A 17924-nucleotide genomic window follows, 5' to 3' on the forward strand; every position below is an offset into this window, starting at 1 on the left:
TAAAGAAAAATAACAGGATTAGGGAACACTCAGTAGAGCCAGAGGAGGGGTCTGGACAGACACAGTGCTGACACAGGGAGAGAGAGAGAGCGCAGGGCAGCGGCTACGCTAGCAACCGCACGTCTGAGCTGCGCTACGCTAGCGTACACCGCCGTTGTTTATCTCCCTGTGGGCTGACCCCCGTGCTGTGGACGGCGTTAGCGGGTGAGACGCCCCCGCCGCCCCCCCCCCCCCCACCCCGCGGCAGGCCGGCCGCACGCTCTGGGGAGACCATCCCCCCCCCCCAAACGCGGGGGGGCAGAACGGGGTACTGATGTAACACGGGTTAAAAAAAAAACAATAAAAAAAACAAAAGCAGGCTTTATGGGGCACTTAATCTGCTGCAGCGTTCCGTCCTCAAACCAGAGTCGTAAATTTAAGCAAATATTACACTTGGTGGGAGAAAAAAAAAATCAGTTTTGACAGTTGTTATAACAGATGGAACTGTGAGGTGGAAGAGAAGGCAGACTTTGTTGCTCTTCGATGAAAATCACTGATAGCAGGGTGACGGGACGGCCTTACTGTATCCTGACTGTTGACTGCAGGGAACAGGCGCTCCATCTCAAAATGTCTAAACTTCTCAGAAACTATTTCGTGTACATAATGAGTGTCACGCAAACTTATAATGTATTTCTCAGTAAAAATGACGTTATTTCTTAGGTGACTCAAGGACAATGAATTGTGATAAGTGTTGGACACTTTGTGTGTGTGTGTGTGTGTGTGTGTGTGTGGGAGGGGGCTTCAATAAGCGTTAAAATGACTACACTGCAGTTGCAGTCTGGAGCCAATATCACACATTCTCTAAAAAGTGCTCGGACAAATATCCCGACCACGTGGGGAGACACACGAGGGAGCGCGTCGGAGTTCAGCTTCAACGGACGCCGGACGAACGCGTCTGGCTAAAAACGCGATCTCGATTTAAAGCTCTGCCCTTCGCCCGGCTCTCGGAAAGCCAGCCACATTCACAGGAGAGGGATCTTAAGACAGCCCTTCCTGCTGCCGCTACTGCAACTGCAAGACCTATCTGTCCAGTTCAGCCAAACACAGAAACATTCCTGTTACTGCAACTGCAAGACCTATCTGTCCAGTTCAGCCGAACACAGAAACATTCCTGTTACTGCTACTGCAAGACCTGTCCAGTTCAGCCAAACACAGAAACATTCCTGTTACTGCTACTGCAAGACCTGTCAACAGTTCCTTATTTCAGTTTAATACAGGAACGCTTTTGCCACAGGTACTGCCGCTGACCCGCATCCCAGTATACAGCACATACGTCTGTCCATCTGTCTGTCCGTGTGTTTCCAGACTAATTCACTCTACCTGCAGCCCATCTGTCAGACCATTCACCGAGAGCCTTTCCGCAGTCTTTCAACTCTATATCTTTTATTTTTACTACGTCCGGCTGGACAGAGTATGTACCTGAGTTTATACTTTAGCCATATGGAGAAGGTCGAGCACATAAGATATTGCTTATAAAAAAGAACCACCCCCCCCACCAAGGCAAAGTGTGATTGATTGTACTGTCCCCTCAGTGTGTGCCGGTGAACAGCAGGAATACTGCCCTGGACAGACTGCTTCATGCTGGCTGACGGTTCGAGCTTGCATGGAAACCATACGGAATCAAAGATCCGTATGGAATGAAAGACCCGGACGGAATCAAAGACCCATATGGAAACAAAGACCTGGACGGAATCAAAGATCCGTATGGAATGAAAGACCTGGACGGAATCAAAGATCTGTATGGAATGAAAGACCTGGACGGAATCAAAGATCTGTATGGAATGAAAGACCTGGACGGAATCAAAAATCCGTATGGAATCAAAGACCTGGACGGAATCAAAGATCCGGACGGATTCGAGCCTCTCGAATCGTCCCATGTCCCCAGACAGCCTGGCCCCCCTCCTCTCAGCAGAAGGAAGAGAAGCTGCTCGGAGAGGGAGGGGTCTGCGGTTGCTACGGCGACCCAGAGTTCATCCGCCGGGGTGGTTGGGGGGGGTTTATGGTGGCGGGTGGTGGTTTGGCGAAAGGGACCAGGGGAGGCCTCTCTCCGCTCTTCTCGTCCTGGCGGGGGGGGCGGGAGCGCTCCGAGCCCCCCCCCCCCCCCCCCCCCGTGCCTCGTCCCGCTCCAAACCATCCCATGGGTTCGCCCTCGACCCCATTCAGGGGACCTTCCATCAGCATAAATAACCAGTTTCCAAATATTTACCCATGCCTGTGGTCCTGGGGTTATGTGCGGCAGCGAGAACGAATCTGCTTGCAGTACCAAAATTTAGAATGCACGTGCCCAAAGAAGACTGCGTCCATGTACATATACAGTATGCACACTTACATAAACACGTGCACAAATACATACACAAACGCATACATACACAAATAACACGTATGTACACAGTAAAATGTCCAGTGTTAATTCAACTCTTAACAGATGACATTTGGTCCCACTCTGGAATGAGGGACCAAATGTTATCTGTTAAGAGTTGAATTAACACTGTCAGAGCTGAATTAACACAGGACACTGTCCTGCGTACATCCATCCATGAATACCAGTGCAGACAGATGTATGACACATACAGAACGCCAGAGCATTCCTCCTTAAACTGACTGGATCTGTTTCCTCTAGGCCTGCACATAATCTTCACAGTCTCCATTCTTGAGAAGGTCGTGAACAGGCGAAGAGTTCAATTCCAACTGGCAACGTTCTCTCAACAGCTCCATAACATTACATAAACCATTTCAAATCTGTGAACATCCTGGATTTGAGAAGAGAAGGTAACTCAATCTCTCTCTCTCGCTGAAAAATATTTCTTTTTTTTTTTTTTTTACAGTTTAATCTGGAAGAAAATTCAACCAACTTCCCGAAGTCGGAGAACGACCCAGAAATGTTCGCAAAATTCCCAGAAATGTTCAGAACGCGTTAAACTAAACCGTCCCGTCACAAACAGCAGCAGAGGCCATGGCAACAAGCAGGGGTTCAGTACTGGGGTATGACGACCGTGGCTCAGAACGCCAAACCTTCCTTCATTGCAGTCGCAGCCACCACAGCCATTTCTGGGTCCAGTTAGGAAGTGAAAGCACATGCAGAACTTTCGTACACCATTATTCCCCGCTGACATACTGTACAGTCTGGACAGGGGTCTGCACGTACCACGACTGTTTTTTTTTTTTTACAATGCAAGATAAAAAAAATAACAGCGGTCGACATCTTGACTAATTCCATACTGGAGGGCTCTTTCCAGAGTGGGTGAAATTCCTCGGGTCTCCAGGAATCCTCTTCCTCCAGCGCGGCACATGAATAAGAGTGCAGCGTAATGGAGAGCAGACTGATCAACGCGTGCGTGAATAAACAACCCCCCTGCGCACGCGAGCTGAGCGCCGTCGCCAACCAGGAGGCACGTGTTTCCCCTGCCGACGTTTCACTGGCACGTCACCGACAGGCTCCTTCTACCCATAATGCACTGCGCTCAAATACAGCGACTCTTCTCATAGGTCGGTTAGTCACGGACTGCCGTATGAACTGATGAATCGCTGTTTTCACAATTCTGGCGTGTGTTTGTGTGTGTGCTTATGCGTGTGTGTTTTTGTGTGTGTGGGACAGAGAGACAGAGCTCTGTGTGTGTGTGTGTGTGTGCATTAGGAGTAGTACTGGCTCTCTGCAGCTGAAACAGGACAGAGGTCCAATACATTGAGGTGAATAAAAGGTTAAAAAAGTCTACCACAGGGCGGGTTTGCAACCTCATGCTTTGGACATTGAACCCTAAGACATCAATCACCTGACCAGCGATGATGGCAGAATAATAAAGAGTTACACATTAATACTCCCAATAGCGTAAAGACATCCGGTGAATAAAATCAGAACAGTGAGCTTAACACTAAAACTACAGCACTCTACCAAGACCACCGGCACACATGACCTCTGGAAAGGGTGAGATCTCATAAATAAAAAAAAACACATAAAAGTTAAATTGCTAATCATCCACAGTAATATGATTGCTGAGATGGCACAAGGGGGCGATGGTAGTATTTGCTTTGATAAGATATCAATATGCACATAATTATAGCCCTGTTCAAGTGCATAGGGACACAGCCAGAAGGTCAAACTGCTGTGCCAAAAGCTAATTAGAAATACAAACAATGCACAGATATACTCCCTATATATACATGACGATATATGAAATATCGCTGCGTTTATATAGATAAGTATGCGCTGTAGAACTAAAAAATGCATGATATGCAAGTTTTATGTAACGCAAAACAGGCATAAAATGGCCAGTGGAAATAAGTTAAATATTTCTGTAAGTGAGGCCGTATATCAGCGCAGACATTAAAGCGCACACAGTACATGTGCTCTGAATGATGTATTTTATCATATGTAGACACACATAACTTTTCGTGAAGTCCAGCCAACGTCGGAGCGACGTTCTCCCCCCGAGAACTCCCCGAGAGGGGGACGTTTTTAACGGCCGTCTGCGTTCAGCAGCGAGTCCCAGGCCCCCCCGCGCCCCCGTCCCGGGATTTTACCTCGCCGGGGGCCAAAGGAAATGCCAGCAGCGGGGGGGGAGGGGGGCGTTTACCCCCCCCGCCAGGAAACTACGGCTTTACCGTGCCGTGGCGTGAGCCGGCTTGTGTCAGGCGGGGCGGGAGGATTCGCGGGTGAGCGATCACGGCGACTGCGCCGAGCTTGGGCACCGCGGCGGGGGACGGAGCCGTGCCAGTCGCCAGGCGAACGTCGGCGGCAGCCGAGCCGTCCCGCCGCGCGGGGTCGAGCGGAAGGCCTCAGCCGAGAGCACACAAACACCAATGACGGCCGTGGTCGTAGGGCCAGAGCGTTCCGCGGTGTTGATTTGGCGGTTTTGGGTTGGCGGGTTGGCCAGGAGCGTCGCGCTCCCTTCGAACAGACGCTTCCCTGACCCGTGGGGGGGGGGGTTTGGGGGGGGGGTACCGCCAATACCGCTAGCAACAACACGCCGCACTCAAACGAAATCACACACGGGACCCCCAAGATGTGTTTACAACCGTCTGCTACGTCTTGGGGTGCCGACAGGGGTGCGGAGTGCAAGGTATATGAGGGGACTGGGGCACCGAAGAGAGGCTATTGGTTGTTCTCTGCCAGCGCCCCGCCCCTTCGTTCTGTTACCGGTGGCCACCTCCCGGATACACCATTGTTTCCGGGCAATGGGGGGAGGTGGGGTGGTGTGGTGGTGGGGTGGTGGGGGGGTGGGGGGGTGGAGGGCGAAGAGGTTAACAGATGCCGTGGCGTTACACGGGGACGTAAATACCGGGACACATCTGGAAAGGAGATCGGGTGGGGGGGGGGGGGGGGGGGGGGCGCGCTTGTTTCCATAGCACCACGTCAGCCCATGCATCACGCGCGCTCTGACAAATACACCCGTCCCTCCACCTCTGAGAGCCGCTTGGAACGCACGCCGTCCAGCGCGACGGAATTCCAAAGCACGCGCGCTCACCAAGAACAACAGCCGCCGTGCAAGGGGCTTCTGGGAAGGGAGCGCGGGGTGGCTTTATGGGGTGAGAGGGGGGGGTGCGTGGCAGAGGTTTGTACTATCTGTCTCCCCGGTTACCTCTCCCATAATTCTCTGTGAAACTCCGCTGACAGGCCGCAGAAAGCCCCCTGGTGCCCCGTACGCAGTTCTAATGGTGACGAGGGAGGCTCAGGTTACCCTACGACACACCTCTGATGCGTCGGCACGGCGATGACTAATTAGGACCGCTCAGGCCAAACCCGCGGCCAACAGCTACACGCCGCGTTTCCCATTATCCTCTGCTGCCCGGCGAATGCCCAGGACGGCAATCAGAGCCTCCGCACTCCAGACACCGCACAAACATTATCCTCATCCATCACTCACGGCCGCTCGCTGATGTGCTTTAGATACACACGACGGCGGTGAGGCTTTTCCTCGAAAACTGCGCAGCAAACAAACGGGTCCCTCATCCGTAAATCTGAGGGTTTGAGCGGTAAACAAGTGTTCAAACCCGCTGAGTATCTACTGATTATGAACAGAGCCGATTCTGGTTTCTGTCCAGCGGAACACTGGGCTCAAAACCCAAAACAGACCATTTTAATTGCGTTCTTAATATTCTCTGCCTTTAAAAAATAGCAAGTTGTGTTTAAACCTCACATTTAACTACGTTGATACAAAACCTGTGCTTCAACCAACGAGGCTTAAAGACAACCTGCTTCCACTGAAGACTTTATTAACACAAATAGAGCAGCCGGATCGAACCTTCTTCTGAGGGATTTCCTCCCTGGACTGAGAACGCTACCGTAACGAGATCCAAAAAACAAAAAGTGTCTGTAAAATAACGAAGCGAGCAAACGTGTCACTGAAGCATGAGCTCTCACTGGCTTTGAGAGAGAGGATCTCTACGAAGCAGCCAGCTTCCCATCAGCACTCAGTTCTCCCTCCAATAACGAAGCTGCAGACGTCCCAGGACAGGGAATTATGGGAAACCAGTATCGTATCCAGCCAATCAGGATGTAGCAAACCCCGTGATGTCATCACATTCGGAGGCAGTGGGCGGTGCTAAAACTAACAGCGCTGTCAACAAACAAAAATTGTTTATGAAACACCGCCCTGAAAAGTGCTGATTAGACAAAGCAGGAAGAAAGGACGGAAGGAAGGAGGGAGGGAGACAGAAGAAGAAAGAGAAAGAGAGAAGAGGAAGCCGCAGACCGCGGCTCGTTAGCGCTGGTCTTGTCGTGGGCGTCCCGGTTCGCCGGGTTCACGGGAGACGCGCGACTCGCGCTGCGGAAGTAAAACCGCCGCTGCTGCGTAAACACAGCATTCTAACATGAGCAGGGGGTGATGGGATACGTGCTCGCCGAAGAAACGCTCTCTCCCTCCGCCCCTGGGGACGGTTCCGCGCTGTCATCGCTGCTGAACCGGGGGCGATGGGCGTGTCCCGTTCAGGGGAGCAGTCTCAACGGTGCCGAACCTCAACGCCATCGAGAAGCGCCTCAAAGTCACCTGAGGAGTCACCTGTGAGTCCCAGGAACATGAATAAATGAAACTCCCCCAGATAATACCCCCCCTGTAAGCAGGACGAGTAGAAGCCCAGAGAACAGCAGTGTGAAAGCAGGCTCAGACGAGGGGGGGCAGGAGGCTGAGGGGGGGGGGGGTCAGGGGGAAGGGTTGGCGGTATTTCTGACCGCAGAAGGCTCCTCAACCCCAGGCGCCTGGCAGCGGAGGCCTACCTGTCAGGGACATGACGCAGAGAGAGAGAGAGAGCACGACGAGCTCGCTAACGGAATGCGAGCTCGCTAACGGAACGCGAGCTCGCTAACGGAACGCCAGCTCGCTAACGGAATGAGAGCTCGCTAACGGAACGCGAGCTCGCTAACGGAACGCGAGCTCGCTAACGGAACGCTTGTAAAACAGAGGCGCTCGTTCCGGTCCGGAAAAACACGCGGGGGGGAGGGGGGCCCGGAAAGCAGCAGCAGCCTGGAAAACAGACCCTCCTGTTCTGGGACCGGGGGGGCCCGGAATGTGCTGACGGCCGGTTCCGCGGCCCGCTCTGGGGGGGGGGGGGGGGGGGGAGGCGGGGGTTCACCCGGCGCGGACACGTTCGTTAGCGGTGGCGGGACCGGCAGGGGGGCGTGTCTCTGGAATTCGGCAGGGTAAAAAACACAGAAGGGGAGCGGAGCCTGTTCTTCATTACTGCAGCGATGGCGATGGTGGTGGCGTTCCACGGCCCGTTAAAGGACAGCTTTCTGTTATTTACTCACAGTTTTGGAAACGAGGGAGAGCCGGGACTGCCAGATGCCTGCTTGCTGTTTACTGCATGTCCTGAGTGACCACTCCATTTTAAACACACTGTGCGGACACACACACACACGCATGTACACACACACACCACTTCCTGAGACTGTGCCTCGACCAGTCCCCCAGTCACCCAAGAACTGCCCCTGCTGCACTAAAGTTAAGAGCTATCTGTGACTTTTTTTCTGAACAAGACTTTTTATAGCAGCATTATCGAGCGCTCTGCTGCTCGTAGTGTAGCGCTGCGGGGCAGATCTCTAACAGAGCTCTGGCTTTGGCTCTAACCGAAAGATAATCACGCTCCTCCCTGTCCTCCAGGTGTGTGGAGCAGGCCCTGAGTGTGTGTGTGTGTGTGTGTGTGTGAAAGAGCACACCAGCCCTCTGCTGCAGGTGGGCAGAGGTATCGGGGTATCAGGAGGCCCCCTTCCTGCGATAGCGGGGTCCCCCAGCGGGATTGGTCGGGGTTCTCAGTATGCTGGATGCTCATTGGCTGCTTACAGGAAACGGAGAAGCACTTACTGACTCGGCCTCTGGCCTCGTTCACCTGTTCCCCAAGCGCCTTCGCTTCAGCATACCTGAGAGAGAGAGAGAAAGAGGGGTGAGGGAGATAGAGAGAGACAGGGGAAGAGAGAGGGAGAGGGGGAGAGAGGGAAGAGAGACAATGGTAGATCGTCAGGGGAACACTGAGAAAAGCTTACGGGATGAAAGCCAGGGTGAACAGTGACTCGGTCAAACAGACATAAACCAGAGACAGGGCCATCTGCGAAAATGCGCAAGGGACATCCAGACAATCTAAAGACCAAGCGCACAACACGCCATCCTCTAACAGTGACCCGGGGGCTGAGTGCATGCGCTAGCTCTCTGAATAAAGAGAAAACGCAGAGACACAGGTTAGATGCCCTCAATAATCATATACTATACCCCTAACACCCGAAACACTAAGCTCCGCCTGAACACCAAACTCACTCTATAACCCTAACACCGACCTCTAACAGGACACCCACTGTAAATGTTAAACACATGGCCCTGTGAAAGGCCAATCTCTTTTGAGCGGGACCCTAACACTAATCCCCTAACACTGACCCTTATGAAAACACTCATTGAATACTCAACACTAAGCTCTACCTGAACACCATAGTCACTGTACACCAGTGAAAGGGCACTCACCTTGAGCAGGACCCTCAGTGTAATCCCCTAACACTGACCCTTATGAAAACACTCACTGAACACTCAACACTGAGCTCTACCTGAACACCATAGTCACTCTATACCCGTGAGAGGCCACTCTCTTTAGAACAGGACACTCCGTGTAAACCCCCAGCACTGACCTCTGTTTGAGCAGCACCTTGTTGTCCTCGACGGCCAGGCAGTCCTCGTGCTCCTTCCTGAAAATGTCAAACGCCTCCTGGCGTCCCGCTGAGAGCTCGGGGCCTGAGGGGAGAGAGGGGCGCGGGGGAGGGGGGGGTCAGACCGAACTGCAGGGCGGGGTGCAGTGAGCGCGGGGAGCGGGTCGGCCCGCGCATCGCCACGGAAACAGACCCTCAGCATCAGCGGGATCTGCGCCGCTGCGTTCCCCCCGTGGGAACCCCCCGCTCCTCGGGGCGTCGGCCCCCTGAGTCAGCGGTGGGGGGAACGGCATCCTGGGCCGTCCCGCTCCAGACGGCGCGGGCACGGGTCTGCCACGCAGATGGGAACGCTGGAACCGAGCCCAAAAACGTGCGCCACCCCACCCCACGTCTCCACGGCTACCAACCCGCTGCTCCTAACAGGCCCAGCGTGCTTTAATCACCAGCAGTATTTAAAATAAAACAAAATAAGAGCGCACAGAACACGGACGGCTGTTCAGATTGGGATCACATCAGCAGATGCTTCATTATCTTCGTGGACAAAGTGTCCTCCATTAATCAGTGAATGGGCGTGTGGGGTATGGTGGACAGACGGGGGTGAGACAGGAGACATGGCTGCCTCATAAAAATACCAGTTTGTTCCCTTGTTTGTTTGTTGACTCAGTTATTTGTCACGCAAAGCCTGGCAATTATTTGCGTTTTTTAATTAATTCTTCAGATAGGACATAATGAGTGTGGTGTTGCCATGACAGCATCAGTGTTTCCACACAGCTACTCCAGACATAGACCACAGATTCCACAGGCAAACCAGATACTCAACTCCACCTTTCCTCCTAGATTCCTGCTGGTAACAGGAGTTTCTGGTGCTATATTATCAGAACAGTGGTCCTCAATCCTGGTCAGGAGAGCCACAGGGTCTGCTGGAGCTTTTTTGTCACTCAGCACTTGAGCAGCACAGAAGTTGATCAGTTTAAAGCAGTCGATTACACAGCTAACTCAGGTCATCTGGTTTCTTGGGTCAGAGTCGGTTCCTGATCTTAAAGCAATAGTCAAACTTTTTGGTAAAATTTGCTCACTCAGAGTTAGACGATAAAATGCATACCAATTTCATCTCTGTGCATCCAGCACAAAAATATTAGACAATACCTATGGGCTGCATGCTAACTGTGCTACCTCAATGAATGCCTGCAGATGGATGTTAGCTCATAGCTGGACAATAAGATTAAAATTGGTATCAATGTTATCGTCTATGGGTATGGCAGCCAAAAAGTGAACTTCCCAAAACTATTCCTCTAAGGCGAAAACACAAACACAGCAGACCCAGTGGCTGTCCAAGACCAGGATTGAGGATCACAGGTATAGACCACCCGTTACAGTATTATCCTTGGTCACTCTCTGTAGTGAATTTTCTAGAAAATGTATCAAACAGGAATTTTTCAGTTTCAGGCAAGACTTTCCAATGTTAAGAAAATGAAGCTGAATATCTGGTGAGTCTTTGGTTAGAGACCCCCGCCCTTCGCATTATGACACGTTTAGTGCTCCGCATGACCACACCCACCACAAGCGTCATATTAGCGTTGAGATCTTCACGACCATTGGAAGCACGTGTCAGCACCTAGCAACCAGAAACCGTAACGACCTTAATGGGAGAAAACCGCTGTCGTATAAACTGCAGAAAGTTTACAAGCAACTCAAGCAAGGCGAGTGAAAGTGGCAGTGAACCTGTCATCACCAGTGCACTGTGGGAAAATCAGCGGTGTTCTGACAGGGCTCTCAACTGCACTGGGGAGTCCAGACAGACCTCTACGAGTTTATTCCTAATGAACCCCATTCCTCCTGCCCCCTCACCCTCTACGTTCCTCCAAACGGCTTCAACGGGCCTGTTGGCCAAATGTGGCCTACGTGTATGTGTGTATTACCGGCGATTACCCACAATGCACTGCAAGGCACAGCTGTGCTCTGGTGCGTTTGCGGTTTTCTCTCTGTACGGCCCACTTCTGTCTCCGGACTCTGTGAGAAAGCACGCCCCCCCCCCCCCCCCCCATCCCAGAGGGCTGGGCTCCCTAAAACTCCACAGCGTTCGGTTTGCTACGCTACGCTGGTCTGGGTGACCACAGCGAGCGAGACGCGACCGGGAGTCTGCGCATAGTTTAAGGAAAGCGTAATGTGCAGGCCCCTCACAAAACCCCCTATGGCGCTGGATCACCCTGGACCCAGTCCCCAGCAGAGCCAACCCGGCATAATAATAATAATAATATGATATATTATCTCAGATCAGCCCGAGTTCTGTCCGGGTTCTGTCTGAGCACGTCACAGGAGAAGGGCCCGATAAATAGGCAACAGTGTCCAACATAACTCCGGCATTATTCATTCATTTATTTGTTTACCTATTTTTTTTTTTTACAGCACAGAGTGTTCACAGATGCATATTTTGGGGGGATATTCTGAGGAGACGTCTGACCGTTTGAATCGTATCTATTTTTAACCCTCCCTCTGGTGTGAGTCACTGTTTCTTAAATCGAATCCCTGACTCGTGAGTCACTGAATCCCTGACTGATCGGTGACCTGGCGATGCGGTCAGTGAGCACGCCGTAGAGAACGCAGCTTTGTTTGTGCGAGGCCCAGCGAGCTAATAAAAATCAGGCTAACAGACCGCAGGGTCAGATAGACAGGCCGCTGGGTCAGACAGAACGCTGGGTCAGACAGACCGCTCCTCCCCCATCAAGTCTAGCGCAGCGGCCAGGGTTGAGAGCCACACTTCAAAGGGAGGCTTCTCTCATCTGCTTCGCACAGCTGGGGCTTCAAAGTGAGCACGGGCTGGAGAACGTGGCGTTAGGAAGAGGACCGTTTGCTAGCTGGGACAGTGCTCCATTTTTTGGGCTGCCCCTCTCTCCCTGTCCTGTACCTCTCCCAGCCTACTCAGCTTCTCAGAGCTGATGCGACATAGGGGGCGACATAGCTCAGGAGGTAAGACCGATTGTCTGGCAGTCGGAGGGTTGCCGGTTCAAACCCCGCCCTGGGCATGTCGAAGTGTCCTTGAGCAAGACACCTAACCCCTAACTGCTCTGGCGAATGAGAGGCATCAATTGTAAAGCGCTTTGGATAAAAGCGCTATGTAAATGCAGTCCATTTGATGCCCTTGATTGACAGCTCCACTGCCTTGCATAAGCTGTGCAGTACAAATAGAACCCTCTGAGGCTTTCGAGGAGTCACCATGTACTGGCACGGTAACTGCGGTTAAACCTCCCCCCCTTCTCCCCCGCGCCCCAAATCTAAACCGCTCGTTTGTCAGCTGCCCATCAGCGTCCAGGACTCTCTGTTCTCCTCCTCAATGGCATCTAAATATTTACCTTTAGAGCGGCCGCCCAAGAAAAACTACACCACAAAGCATTCTGGGCACAGTTCTGAGTGCGGCGGCCATGACAGGCGGAGTTTAACCGCAGCAAACACTGCAAGGCAAACAGGCCTTCAGAGGCCCTGGCCTCACCCCCCTGTGTGTCGACCGCATCCAAAGGCTTCCAGAAAACGCCTGCATGAAGCATATTAAAAATAATGTCTCTGGTGAGCATCCAGAACACTGCTCCAGTGCCCAAAGGCATTAAAGTCTATTAGCTGACCGCTAAGAGGAAAGGTGACTTGGGCCTAACTCTGGTCTGGATCCTGTGACAGCGCAGCGTGTCACAGAAATGACCGTTACCGTGGTTGCGGTCGACGAGGCGTGCCGGTGTCACCTGTGTCAGGTAGAGAGCTCCGCTTTCGGCAGCCAAAGAAAGCACACGGGATTGTGGGAAGTAAGTCTCACGTTACCCGCCCAGAACGCCGCCCGACGGCTCTTTCTGACAAGGGTCTGTTCATCGTCTCGCTGGCGGCAAAAAAAAAAAAAAAAACGGAGAGTGCAAAAAGGGAGAGTTTCTGAGTGTCAGGCGAGGGTCTCATATCACAGCCATACATAAACACTGACACATTCCCCCTCTTATACAGCAGGACCGCTGTACCAGCGGCCGCCCTTATATGGTCATGTTTACAGAGGGGTCGCGTGTGAAAGTAATGGTGTCAGCATCAGACCCCTGACAGAGGCATTGTTCTGCGGATTCTGGTGCTTCTCTCACTCTCACACTCACACACTCAGACACACACACGCACACACATATACACACACACACACACACACAGGCTTTGGCTGCAGGTCTGAAGACGCATTTTCGGAGAGGAAACGCAGAGCCCGTTAGCACGTGCAGCAGCTCCATCACCAGCCTGTTTAGTCTGGACCCCGACACTCACTCTCTCACTCTCTCACAAACCGCCCCCCCCCCCCGTGACGGGCTGAACTCTGACCTCTGCTGAGGGACTGTGGGTAGCCTGCAGCCACTACAGGCACAAAGTGCCGTCCGATGTCAAAGAGGGGGAAGAGAGGGAGAGAGAAAGAGCAGGACAGAATCACAGGGGCAAGAACGTGATCTCTCGTGTGGCAGAAAGAAAGACAGAATGCAGTATCTTATCCCTCCTCCCCCTGTCACAAAGAAGCAATGTGAGTAACAAGAGAAGTGAGTGTATGAGTGAGAGAGTGTATTAGTGAAAGAGTGAGTGTATGAGTGTGTGTGAGTGAGTGAGTGAGAGTGTGTGTGTGTGTGTGTGTGAGTGAGTGAGTGAGTTGGTGTGCGTGTGAGTGAGAGTGTGAGAGTGTATGCGTGCGTGCGTGACTGAGTGAGTGTGTGTGTGTGTGTGTGTGAGTGAGTGAGTGAGTGAGTTGGTGTGCGAGTGAGTGAGAGTGTGAGAGTGTATGCGTGAGTGAGTGAGTGTGTGTGTGTGTGTGTGTGCGTGAGTGGGTGAGCGATTGAGTGACAGAGAGTGCAAAATGTATGTACATACAGAATGTACAGTATGCAGAATAATGGTTATGGAACTGCAACAGGGGGGGGTTTGATTAACAGCTGGGGGGCTGTCGCTGTACACTTGAGGAAAAGGCGCTTGACCTGAAGTGCGTCAGTAAAATGAGTTTTGTACATAGAATGTGTGTTAAAATGTAACCTGCGTAAGTCACTCTGGGGAGAAAAAAAGACATCTGCTAAATGCCTAAAATGTAACGCATGCACTGTATGCACGTAAGTATGTGCGTGTGTGTGGGAGTTCCAGCGCGCTGCACCCAACACGTGACTGGTGAGGTGTTCCTGCGTGAGGCAGGCGTCTGGCTCTCCCGGCTCCGCGCTAAATCTGCGACAGCGGCGGGATGGCGTGACAGAGACCCGCCGGTTCTGTTAGCCGCTGCGCGCAGCGTTAGCTCCTGAGTCACACAGTCGCCAGGCCTGCGCCGTCTGTCAGAAGCACAGAGTCCCCCCCCCCCCCCCTCCCCCCCAGCCTGGACCCGGCCCTGTGGCCCCGCCCACATCTGGCCTCTCAGTGCGGCCCCAGAGACTATAAACAAATCACAAATTACACACAGGGGAAAAATAACACACACACACACACACACACACTCTCACACACACACACATACATACTGTACTCTCACACGTACACACACACTCTCTCACACACAGACATACTGTACTCTCACACGCACACACACACACACACTCTCACACACAGACATACTGTACTCTCACAGGCACACACACACACATAGACACACACACACACTCTCTCTCTCACACACACACACACACACACACACACACACATTCTCACACACACACACTCTCTCTCTGTCTCTCACACACACACACACACTCTCTCTCTCTCACACACACACATACACACAATACAGAGAGTAGTGACAGTGGGGGGTGGGGGGGGGAGTACGGCAGATGAGGGGTGATCTTGTCGGTGAGATGACCGACGAGCGGCAGGACGAGCTTTGATTAGATTCACCGAAAAAAACACAAATGAATAAAAACATTTTTAAAAACAGGAGAGAGGAAAACGAAAAGGGGGGATCCCACTACGGCGGCCCGGCGGGAGAACCGCGGCGGGGGGTTTCCGACGGCACGCCGTTCCCCAATCTTTTGCCTCCTTGCGGACACCTCAAAAGCGCCGTTCCTTCAGCCGCGGGATCGGGTTCGACCGTGTCCGCCCCCCCCAAAAAATATCCCGTCTCAGAGCGCCAACCCCATCCCGAGCCTGATGAGGCCCTTCTTCCTGACCGCCTCACGTGGGTCAGATACGGCCTGCGGTGAGGCTATCCCACAATCTGGCAACCCTAACCGCCAATTGCCGTTTCCCGCTGCAATGAAACGCTGCAGACACAAACAGGCGCACGTCTCACTGAGCACGGCATTAGGAGTCTAAGTAACCCTGGCAACGGCTCCAGCCCAGACCGCTGACATTCGGTGAAACATTCTACGAAGGCCTGGAAGAGGTAAAAAAAACCAAAAGAAGAGCTAAGGAAGCTTTGAGATAAGCCCAAGTTAACTCCAGTAAGGGAGCGGGACAGAATGCAAGCCAAACCCCTGCGCAGTTGCCAGGATGGGCCTTGTCAGAGCCAACAGAGGCAGGAAGCAACAGTGACTCCTCATCTGAATGTAGCCTTTCGTTTAGCTTTTTAAATATCGGACATTCTGCGGAGACAGCTGATAATGCCTCGCTTTATAGTAGCAGTTTATATGACTAAACACCATTTCTGCTGGTCATTCCTGTTCTTACAAACCTATCGAATGCTCATCGCGATACAAGCACTGAGGGAAACTGTTCCGCAAGTCGTTCTAGAACACCGATTCATCGTCATGGAGACGAGAGGTATTCTTAGAACAGCCACTGCATAATGTCTGCCCAGATTGCGGTTGGCGTAATTAAAGTCGAGCTCAAAAACCGATTCCACGTTACTTTCTCTGTAATTAACCAGTAGATGCAACGTAACTACGTAATAAATATTCACTTGATGAAGCCTGCTCTGAAAAAGTCTTCGGCTAGGTCAGTCGATACACCAGCCTCACTAGGCTGTATTCACGCGCGTTCGTCAATATCTCACACTGCTTAAAAGTGCCTCCAAATCTAAAAAAAACAACTGAATTTTTGACTTGTTTGTGATAAATTAAGCCGGACAAGCCCTTTCCTTTTCAGAACGGTGACCTCATCCCTGTTTTCAGCCATCTTAGTTCACTGGGCACCCGTCATGGCATTTACTCTGAATGACACTGGATGCTGACATTCGGTCAACGGGCAAACAAAGTGACCACAGTCGAGATGGGCCTTGCTTTTTAAAAATAGTCGTCTGCTAAACTTTTGTCTCTGAAAAAGATTAAAAGGAAGCATCACCAGAAATATGAATGACCTCATGCGAGACGCTTTTTTTTTTTTTTGGGGAATTTTTGTTTTTTATTTTTGGAGCGGCGCTTGATTGAAACCAGCGAGTGTTTACGATGCAGCGCTGTCGCGAAAAAAAATTTAAAAATAAAATAAAAAGAAGAGGAACCTCAAGAAGAATTCCAGGGAGGGCGGAATGGAGAAAGCAGACCCTCGGTAAAAATTCCACACGCGCTTGTCCGCAAAGGGCCGCGGCAGCACGCGACGCGGGACGGCGGTAACCGCCAGCGTCGCCCATCGCAGCGCCTCCCCCCCCCTGGGGGGGGCAAAGGGCCACCGTGCAGCAGGGGGCCCGTTTTAAGAGGCCATAGCGTCCCACGGGCCGTCCCCCCCCCCCCGTCGCATGGGCGCCCCCCCCCCCATTGTTTCGGCGCTCTCTGGAGGAAGAGAGGAGCGGCGCTGCTGACTCACGCTGCAGGCATGGAGCCGCTTCCACAGCAAATAAGCAACAGCACCCCTACCGATGCCATCCTGCCAGTGACGCCATCCTGCCAACGACAGCATCGCCCCGGGACGCTATACTGTAACAACCCCCACCCCCCCCCCTTCCCCCTACCTGAATCGTTAACTATGGTGCCCCTGAAAGCTCAAATCTGCTCCTCCACACACTGACCCAGTGCCACTCCTCCCTAACCCCCCCCCCCCCCCGACCCCCAGTCCTATTGCCCTGTCCCATCCGTGCACACAGACACACAGAAACGGTAACAGCAAACGGTCAGTAACGTCGCTGGAAATTTGAAAAGGCTTGAAGTACCGCGAGCGTGAGGCCGATTTCGACCGTCCCTCTCTCTCTCTCGCCACATTCTGGAAGGTCTGTGGGTGAGGAGAGCGAGCCTCTGCTCCCAGGGCCCTAATTACGGAGGAGGAGAAGGGCCCGGCTCCGAGCCGCGGTCGAGGTTTTACGCCGGGAACGCCGCGCTCGCTACGCGTATTAGCGCTAATACCAGGGAGGGGAACGAACGGGAGCGGTCATTACGCCGCGGCCGCTAACCGCGCCGCCCGACCGACCGACTGACCAATCAGAGGCACAGGAGCGTAGCGTAACGCGCAGCGGTCCAGACGCGAGACGGAACGGTCATTTCCCGCCATCACCGCCGGTTTGTTTAAGTGCGGACGCCGTAAATCCCCGTCCCGTCCTGCGGAAGGGCACGGGGGGGATTTATCGAGCGCCTCGTACGGATTTAGTGTCCCGACGTCCAGCTGAAAGGAAGAGGAGAAAAGGAGGGTTTTTTCCCCCCATTAGCAGTCAGTGAGGAGAGGTATAGCAGAAGAGGAGAGGAGGACAAGAGGTGGGAGTTTTTATATTTAGTGGGGAGCTTAAATATAGAAGAAGAAGAGGTGATGCTTATGAACCCATGTTCCACTCACGGTTAGGAGATAGGAGGAGCAGAGTCACACACACTCTCTCCAGTGCCAGCGAGGAGCTGACGAGCAGGAGACAAGGTGGGGAGGTGTGAGGGAGTGT

The 17924-nt window shown here is 52.7% G+C and overlaps 1 protein-coding gene across 3 annotated transcripts in view; it reads right to left on the reverse strand.

Annotated features, from left to right (window-relative positions):
* The window catches only part of kif6 (kinesin family member 6), an 87712-nt gene that overhangs the window by 18537 nt on the left and 51251 nt on the right, over window positions 1–17924 (reverse strand). For all 3 annotated transcript variants that reach the window (XM_035396354.1, XM_035396268.1, XM_035396182.1), the window contains exons 14-15: window positions 9143–9245; window positions 8334–8389 (exon numbers count right to left, since the gene is read on the reverse strand). In XM_035396354.1, coding sequence (XP_035252245.1) covers window positions 8334–8389; window positions 9143–9245 — 159 coding nt within the window. The remainder of the gene's footprint in view (window positions 1–8333; window positions 8390–9142; window positions 9246–17924) is intronic.

Source organism: Anguilla anguilla, chromosome 1 (genome assembly GCF_013347855.1).
Source record: "Anguilla anguilla isolate fAngAng1 chromosome 1, fAngAng1.pri, whole genome shotgun sequence".
In the NCBI taxonomy this organism is placed as follows: Eukaryota; Metazoa; Chordata; class Actinopteri; order Anguilliformes; family Anguillidae; genus Anguilla; species Anguilla anguilla.